At 43.8% G+C, this 9396-nt stretch overlaps 1 protein-coding gene across 2 annotated transcripts in view; it reads right to left on the bottom strand.

The window, feature by feature from the left end:
* Positions 1-8044: 8044 nt before the first annotated feature.
* The window catches only part of LOC110286702 (seminal vesicle secretory protein 5), a 124519-nt gene continuing 123167 nt past the window's right edge, over positions 8045-9396 (bottom strand). Inside the window, exons 4-5 of one of the 2 annotated variants that reach the window (XM_021153267.1) lie at positions 8795-9133; positions 8045-8214 (exon numbers count right to left, since the gene is read on the bottom strand). In XM_021153267.1, coding sequence (XP_021008926.1) covers positions 8835-9133 — 299 coding nt within the window. In that variant the 3' untranslated portion in view covers positions 8045-8214; positions 8795-8834. The remainder of the gene's footprint in view (positions 8215-8794; positions 9134-9396) is intronic. The other variant, XM_021153276.1, reaches the window with a different exon arrangement.

Raw genomic sequence — 9396 nt, 5'->3', positions numbered from 1 at the left:
CTAAGTAACTTTTTAATTTTTTTGGCTCAGATCCTACCTGTAGAATCACAGAATTGATTCATCCAGCATCTATAAAGTAAGGTCCATTATTAATATATTAGCATTTCCATGTAGGAACAGAGGACTTCATCTTGACTTTTAAAAAAGGTTACATTGAAGATAGACATGTTTCTGTGGTGCATTGAGCTGGAATACAAACTTTTACCCCTAGGCCAGTGATTTTTATTTCTCTATGCTGGTTTATGTTTCTGGAGGACTGGCTTTTTCTGGAATCTTCTTTGGATACTGAACCAGCATAGAGGGTGGAGGAAACTATAGATCAGCGAAGTTCATGCAGGAAGATATTTCTTTATTGGAGACCAAGTATATGAGGAAGTTTAGAAATTCCAAGGAAAGCAGTTGTGAATAGGAGTTGTTGCTCATGGAGCAAAGATCTGGGAGCATGTATCTTGAAAGTATTACAGACTTCACTCAGGAAGATGATTCCTACGGAAGGAGGACTTTAGTGGCATGTGTCCTGTAAAGGGTCTGGGGTTGGTTCCAGCTGGGTTAGCCATTCCAGATTGGAATATGAGGGCTCTAATAGTGATCTGTGTCCCATGAGTCCTGACACTTGCTGTCTCTGTAGATGAAGTGATAATTTACAGCCACAGGGACATTCTTCTCCTTCTGTGTATTTATCTGTTCTCTCCTGACTGTAAATGCCCTACAGACACCCATGCTTCCTACCGCCTGTGTCTACTGTTCATTGCTCCTGAGTCACCAACAGTGGGCTTTCTTTGTAATTGTGTCTTCCCTATATTCTGCATCTAATGACATGGTCAGGTGGTTTCTATCCTTTAGTCTATTTATGTGGTCTATTGATTTACACATATTGAGCCTTCCCTGAATCTCTAGAATTAAGCCACTTGGTCACGGTGGATAATAGATTTATTTGATGAGTTCTTGGATTTGATACACACTTTTTTGTGTGTGTGGAATATTTACATCTAAGTTCACTAGAGATACCCGAGAATAGTTTCCTTCCTTCCTTCCTTCCTTCCTTCCTTCCTTCCTTCCTTCCTTCCTTCCTTCCTTCCTTCCTCCCTCCCTCCCTCCCTTCTATTCTTTCCTTCTTTCCTTTGTAGTATGTGTGGGACAAATTTTACCATAGTAATCAGTTTTCACTTTCCAACCTAGTGTTGTTAAGCAGATTCATATGCCACTGTTCATTAACAGATATTTCATTATTACAACCCAGTACTATCCAAGAACTTAACACACCCTTTCTGTCTCATCCAGACCCCCATAAACACTTTCTACCATCTGCCTCGATGGGTCTCATTATCCTGGGTACTTCGTACTCAGTGTATTAGTACATCATATCAGTATAAGGTTACTCCTATTCCTTCTGCATCTGCCTCTTCTCATTTCCATTGCTGTTCATGATTTGTTTTTTCAAATAGGTTTCTTTGTGTAACCCTAGCTGTCCTGTAACTCACTCTGTAGACGAGGCTAGCCTCAAACTCAGAGATCCACCTGCTTCTGCCTCCTGAGTGCTGACACTAAAGGTGTGTGCCACCACTGTCCAGCTATAAGATTAGGGAGATTTTCTAAACCCTTCAAGGAGATCAGCATGGGTGTGGTGGCTGGTCCTCGTTGTCAACCTGACTACATCTGGAATGAACTTCAGTCCATAAATGGAAAGCACGCCTGTGATCCAGATCCTGAGGCTGGAGGACACAAGCTTCTGACCCAAATCTTGATATGGAGATCTTGAGGTACAGTGGCCTTGAAAAGCTTAGGCCCAGGCAAGATAGTACAGGACTTTAATCCTAGGAGACTGAGACAAGCAGATCTCTGAGTTCAAGGTCAGCCTGGGACAAAGCAAGTTCCAAATCCAGGTATTGGTGGTACACACCATTAATCTGAGTCACACATCTGCTGGAGGCCTTCATAAGGATGATGGAAGAAGGAAGGCTCATTCTTTTATTTATTTATTTTTAACCTGCTTGCACTTACTTGCCAGCACATCTGTTGGAACCTACGTCTCCTACGTCTTCAAGATTCCAGCGTATAGAAGACCAGCTGAAAAACCTAGCCATGTGGGACTGAACAACTACTAGATTTCTGGACTTCCCTTCAACAGCTACCCATTGTTGGGTTAGTTAGAGTATGGGCTGTAAGTCATTACAATAAGTTCCCTTAATAATATAGGAACATCCCATAAGTTCTGTGACTAGAGACTCCTGACTAATACAATGGGGGAAAACCCGGTGAATTAAAAAACAAAGCATGAGACACTCAACCAGATTTTCCACATCCCTCTCCAGGATCTGTCGAGGTGAATCTCCCTGAACCTCCTTTTCTATAGCTTCTTTCTAGTCCACCAGATCTAGCTGGGGTCTCACATCCAGTGCCACAGCTTTGTCTGTCCACCCCTGCCTATGCTATGGTCTACTACTAGGATTCTGCTCAGAATTCAATCAGGAGATAAACACATTGAAAATGAGTCAAGCCATAACAAGGATAGAATTGATAAAAACCAATAATTCAACTAGAAAACTCAAAGAAAGATCTTATAAGCAGAATGAGTCAAGCAGAAAATAGAATATCAGCACTCAGAGATAAAGGAGAAGATCTAGAACAAAGAAGCAAGGCATATTTAAAAACAAAACAAACAGCAAACAAACAGGCAAAGAACATACAGGAAATGTGGGCTATGTTAACAAAAATCTTCCAATTATAGGCATAGATAAGGGAGAAGAATCTTGTCAATGGCACAGACCAGATTTTCAACAAGATCATAGAAGAAAACTTCCCTAAGCTAAAGAATGTCACATCCCTCTAGACACAAGAAGCACATAACACCAAGTAGACAAGACCAGAAAACAAAATCTCCACAGCATGTCATAGTTAAAACATAGGGTATCCATAACAAAGAAAGTGCATTGAATGTGGCAAGAGAAAACCCAAAAGTCACATGTAAATGAACATCCATCGCAATAACAGTTGATTTCTCAGTGGAAACATTGGAAGCCAGAAGATCCTGGAGCAATGCATTCCAAGTCTTAGACGGCTACAATAGACAGCCTAGATTAATATATGAAGTGGAAATGTCTGGTTTCTTTGGAGACTCAGTTGTGTCATGTGATGTTTTCCTGGAAACTGTTTCATAAGAGGATGTTTTTGCTGAAGCAGACATGTGGGAGGATGTTTTGCTGAGAACAGACACGCGGTGTTTTCTGGAAGCCACCTGGAAAATGGGCATGTGATGTTTTGCCAGAGCAGATGCTTGAGAGAACATGTAATGTTTGGCAAGGGTAGAAATATACTCTAACAGACAGTGGTCGGGGCTGTGTGGTATTGGTTCACCTTGACACTCTGCTGGTCCTTGTTGAGCTTTGCTGATCTTTGTTGTCAATGCTGTGGCATTGGCTTGCCTGGCCTTCTTCATTGATCATTGTTTTTATGACTCCGTGGAGAGAAATGCACCAAAAACTTAGGTTCTAGTGACTTCTTGCCACTTCTCCAGACTTGGGAGGACTGGCAGAGCCTTGGGTTTCTTCTGGATTAAGCTGCCATTGCTGATGTGTAAATGGTGTTTGCAAGTAGATTGTGCTACTGTTGCTGGTTTGTGTGACCTGAACTGCTGCTATCCTGACAATGCAGATTGGATTTGCCCCCAAAGAAATATTTCTAAACAGGTCCACATCCTCTTTTGCCCTATTAACCTTTCCTTTCCACTACCTCTGGTGGAGGGAGGTTAAAGCATTGAAGTACACTTATTAAAGTAGGTTTTGTAAAATATAAGCCTACAAATATACCCAACAAAACTATATGCCATAATTGAGAAGAAAGAAAACTTTCCATGATATAAACAGCCTAAAAGATTATATCCAGCAAATCAAACTTAAAGGAATACAGGAGTCAATATTTTGGTGAAGTGGGAAAAAAGAGGGGACCTATAATTTGGGAATAGGGAGGGAGAGAAATATAGAAAAAGAATAGAGGCGGGTAAAACAGAAATAAAGATGGCTGAAGAAGTCATAAAAGTCACAAGGAATTATACTGCTATTAGCTACTAACCCCATAGAAATCTCTATAATAAAACTCTCTCTCTCCCTCTCCCTCTCCCTCCCCTCCCCCTCTCCCTCTCCCTCTTCCTCTGTCTCTCTTGAGCTGGAACTGACCTAAATGCCTCCTTTCTGAGGACTAGATTTCATGGTAACAGAGGCACCATGCAAATTTCCTAAGGAGGTAAGCAACCAACAGCTGGACCCAGCTACGATGCCTGTGAGCCACAACCACTGTCTGCATGACATGGGAATCCTAAGGGTGCACAGTGGCACACATACCTTGGTGGTAACCAACTCTTTCCTAGTTGGTCTGGAGAACCAAATAGAAGGAAACCATGCCTGGTACTGGAAATGCAACCAACTCCCCAGGACTAGTGATGTCATGGATCATGGAGGAGAACTACCCCTGCCACTGTATTAAACCTGCGTAATCTCTAACTACACTCTAAATATTTGTCCTTATGCCCACTATATAGCCCTCTCCCCATAGCAAAGAAACTTCTCTTTGAGATATATGGAGACCATTACAGAAACCCACAACCAATCAAAATGCGGAGTTGTGGAGCCCAGTCCCAATGGGTGCATCTAAAAAACACTTCTCACATCTAAGATTCAGGAAACACTATGGAAGAGGGGCAAAAGGATTTTAAGAACTGGAGGATCGGGGACTTTGCTGTGTCTTCTAGTAATGCCAGAAGCTACACTCATAAAATCTCACCAACATGGCTGCCTAAAGATAACTTTAACAAAGACAACTACAATAGACGTTAGTTTGGAAGGTCCAGGAAGCCTCGGGCCTATACAAAGAACCATCATCAACTAAGTGTGCTGCGACTAAAGACATCCTTCCGTAGGAAAGAACACGCCAACTAGTTATCCAATTTTAAATAGTCAGCCCTGAAAATGTACATACAAGTGACTTTATATAGACTGAGCAGATTGTATTTGTGTATTAAGGACTATATATGTATATGCATATACATATAATTAATTAATGTAACAAAAATTAATGAAAAGGCAATCTGTGAATCTGAAGGAGAGCAAGGAGGAATATATTGGAGGATCAGAGGGAGAAAAGGGAAGAGAAAAATTGTATAGTCTTAAAATAATAAATAATAATTTGTAAGGGAAGTAAAATGTAGTGAATAAAAACATACAGTCTACAGAAATCAACATTACAGGAGAAATATAAAGTATTTTAGTTATGCACGTGTTATTGTTGGAAATATAGCCTGCTACCTACTTTTCACCTATCTTTAGGTATATTTAAATAATAATGATGTTACATGGGGAAAAAAAAAACCCTAACAACAAGAAAAAGCAGACTGAACAAGCCATGGGAACAAGCCAGTAAGCAGTGTTCCTCCATGGCCTCTGCTTCAGTTCTTGCATTTAGGTGCCTATTGGAGTTTCTGTTCTCATATCTTTCAGTATAGATTGTAAGGTAAAAGAACTCTCTCTCTCTATCTTATTCTCTGTTTCTCTCTACCTCTCTTTCTGTCTTTGTCTCTGTCTCTCTGCCTGTTTCTGTCTCTCTGCCTGTTTCTGTCTCTGTCTCTGTCTCTGTCTCTATCTCTCTCTCTTCTTCGGGTAGATATCATGATGAGAAGTCATGATGAGAACCGATGAAGGAATCAGCCAGCATTCTTTCTTGCATTCCCAATACTCATTCCCCTGGTCATTCACAATAGCAGAGTCTCCACTCCTCTTCAAACATCTCAACCTCTCTCCTCATACTCCAGGGAGCAGATCTTTTCCTCTCCCTCCACCACACATGCAAACATTTGAGAAGAGCATTGCTGTCCATCCTCCAGCTAAAAACACAACAAAACCTACTGGTCTGCTGACATCAAGGTTAGTAGAATTCACTGAACATGTAAGAAAGCGACAGTTCCTGGGTTGAGCCAACATCAAGTGCTGAAGAGCATTGGGCACATGTGAATGATTAGAATTATAAACTTCAGGTCTGCATTCAATATTGGTGTATCTCTACTTTTTTCTTTTTATCTACTTTGGCAGACACCACGCAGGAAAAGCTGTAGTGGGCCAGTGAGCTCCCTGGAGAGGGCCCATCCTCTTACTCAGCTGTGATGAGTGCGCTCTGGTGAGGCATAGTCCCAGGAACTTTGTTTCAGGATTGTTCCTTGCTACTGATGTGCTTTCTTGTGTTTGTCATTGCCATACTCCTCATTTATGTGCCTTGGTATGAGTGGACACTGGGAGACTCTCATTGCCCATAGCCTGGTGTGAAGATTTTCTGGGTGATAGCCTACTGGCCAAATTTCCTGCAGATCAATATGAAGACAAACTTTCATGGAGCCTGTTCCCTGGCTCATGAGTCAAAGGGAAAGAAGTCCAAGGTTTCTCTGTGTAGCCCTGGCTGTCCTGGAACTCACTCTGTAGAGCAGGCTGGCCTCGAACTCAGAAATCCATCTGCCTCTGCCTCCCAAGTGCTGGGATCAAAGGCTTGTACCACCACCGCCTGGCCTAAGTAGTTTCTTTTTTTAATTTCCTGCTGCTATCAACAGAAGTTAATAGCCAGAAGCCATCAGCTTTTGGCCTGGGGGGGGGGGATAGAGACAGAGACAGAGAGAGACACAGAGAGAGAAAGACACACAGAGAGACACAGAGAGACAGAGACAGAGAAATACAGAGAGAGAAATTGCCAGAAGCCATCAGCTTCAGAACAGTAAGAGAGAATTAAAGACCAGAAGTCCTCAGCCTTTGGTCTCCATTCCACCTCAGTACCGGATGCTGATGGGGCAGAACCTCAGCACTTTTTAATTTTTTATTTTTTTGAGTCCATTCTGCAGTGTTCAGGACTAAAGTAAAGACCCACTACTGTAAGATGAAGGCTCTGTTAGGGAGATCCTCTAGGGGCTGTTCAAACTCCCTCTCTTTGGGTACTTCTTAGCACCATCTCTCCCTGGGTCCTTCCACCCCTATGTTCACCCCTTTTCAAATAGAAGCTCTGTGCATGAGGGCTGTTCTGAGAACATAAGCTCAGGGCAGTGTCTGTGACTGATTTCAGTGATGCTGTGTTGGAAGAGCTATCGTGCTAGGGAATGAAGGCCTGATCAAGTCCTGAAGACTTCTGCAGCCTGCAGTCTCTTCCCCACTCTGAACTGAGATATGTTCAGGAAGCAGAGAAGTCACCATGGGATGTTCTCAAAGTAAAAGGGGAGATTCCTGGGCATGATCTGACCTTGTGTCCTTGGAGAGGTCCAGGGAACAGTACCAAGACTCCTACTGAGCAGGGAGAGGGAAGCTGGCATTTGCTGATAAGAAAGGTCGTCTGCCTTCAAACCTGCAGGCAAGGCCAGGCAAGGAAACATTCTCCTTTATGGAGAACCTCAGCTCCACTCTCAGCCAAGACCCTTCCTGGCATGATGAGTCCCACCAGTGTCTCCCTCCTTACATTGCTCCTCATTCTGGTGACAGAGCAGCTGAAAGGGGGACCCTTAAATACTCAAAGATAGGCATATGGGCATCAGGTTTTGTGCTTTGAAGACATCTCTCTCTCCCACCATAGCTGGACCTCTGTTGTGTTTCTTCCCAGATTACATTGTTTAGCACTGAGTCAATACATAAGTGGTAGGTACTTGATGTACTGCACTTAAGGAAATTGAAACTTAAAGGACTCGATATTATGATGGGCTACTGTGGTCTGGTGGAGCTGGAGGCAGTGGAAGATGAGATATTTTCATTTTCTGTAGGGACATCTCTTCTCTGGCATTTCCTAGGTTACCAGTGTGAAGCTCCACTAAGAAGAGGCTTAGCATTAGTGGTACACGCAGTGACCGGCAGAGTTACCCTGCCTCCTACTGAATAACGAGTTTCTATCCAGTGTCTAGGAAATGTGTCTCTAAATACAATTCACTCTACTGGCACAAGAAGGAAGGGCACTTCTGTTAATTGCAGAACTGGTCATTTTAGGAATCCCACCCAGCCCCTGTGCTGCAGAAGCAAGAGATTTCAGGAGATAATGATGCAGAATAGTATCTTTTTATTGAAAAGGTGGAATTTGAACATTGTCAGGTTTAGGAATCTTTAAGAAAACAAACACAAGGAGGACGTGGGAGGCCCGGGCTGTTTCTAGGCCCCATGGAAGCGTGAATCCTGAAGACATCACCGGCTTCTCTCAGTTCAGTGACACCTAGGGAACAAGGACAACCTGTGAGGGAGGACAGGGAAAAGTGGAGGGGTGACATGGTGCAGGTCCCTGGGCTCTGTGGCTCCCTTTACTGCAGGCCACTGCTATATTTCATCTCTGGTGTGTCACAAGCAGAAACATTTCTCTTTCTTTTGTTGACAAGGGAGAGAAAGGTAATTCTTGGAAGCCATAGCCCTGGGAAGAGATCACTGCTCCTAACAGCGCTGTGTAGACATGAGGAGATGCCACAGACCACAACATTTGGTACTACCATAACCATGAAATGAACTTCCACCAAGCGTAGCACAAGAGGCGACAAGATTCCATTATAAGCTCGCACATAGGCTTTGCCCAGGTGGTGCGTGCTTGATTTGATCGCTCGCTAGACTGCGCAGAACCCTGGGGATGACACGCACTGAGGCTAGGACCTCAGGACAGTCACAGCTCAGGCATCATTGTGTGCTCTGCCAGGGGCTCTCCCTGCTTCCCCACACAGCAACGTTCCGGGTGTGCAGAATCCCACAATGCCCCCAGGGAATAGGTATGCATAGCTTCTAACCCCTCACCCCGGTGATCCACTTACCTGCATACTGGCTCTAGTCTTCAGATGGCCAGGGAACACGTTATTTGCTTATCCGGCTCTTGACCCTGGTTTTAAAGGAACTCATTCCTCCTCCTGCTTGAGATCCTCTCATTTTGAGACCGAAATGGCGGCCGGAACTACTTATTTCGCTGCTGCTACTGCTTTCCTCGTGGAAGCTCTCGCTGCTGATGCTGCTCGGACGCTTTGATTTAAACTTACTCCAAGAGTTCTCACTTACGCTGTATTCCTCCATGGCAGAACCTGATCCGCTGCCTCCCGCCCGAATCTTTATACCCATGTGACTACTAGAAGGGTCTTCCAAAGACTGCGAGAACCTTTCTGTTGAGAGAAAAGCGTGTCTCATTCTCTATGTCCATCTTTCTGTGTACTCTGGGTCAGTGGTGCATCAGGACTCTGTCAAGGGCCTGCCATGCAGCACTGGTTGTGGGCCTGGGTTGGGGATGTACCCTGTTGCTGTTTTGTTGTTTATAAAGCATTGACTTTTTAGCCTAGTTAGAAATTGCAGTGATCTACTGTGGCCTCCCTTCCCCCAGCCTGGAACTTGCTTGCTCAAAGGTGGAGCTACCGGCTCATTCGTCCTG

This window comes from Mus caroli, chromosome 2 (genome assembly GCF_900094665.2).
Source record: "Mus caroli chromosome 2, CAROLI_EIJ_v1.1, whole genome shotgun sequence".
Classification (NCBI taxonomy): domain Eukaryota; kingdom Metazoa; phylum Chordata; class Mammalia; order Rodentia; family Muridae; genus Mus; species Mus caroli.
This window is presented reverse-complemented; position numbering and strand designations above follow the sequence as displayed.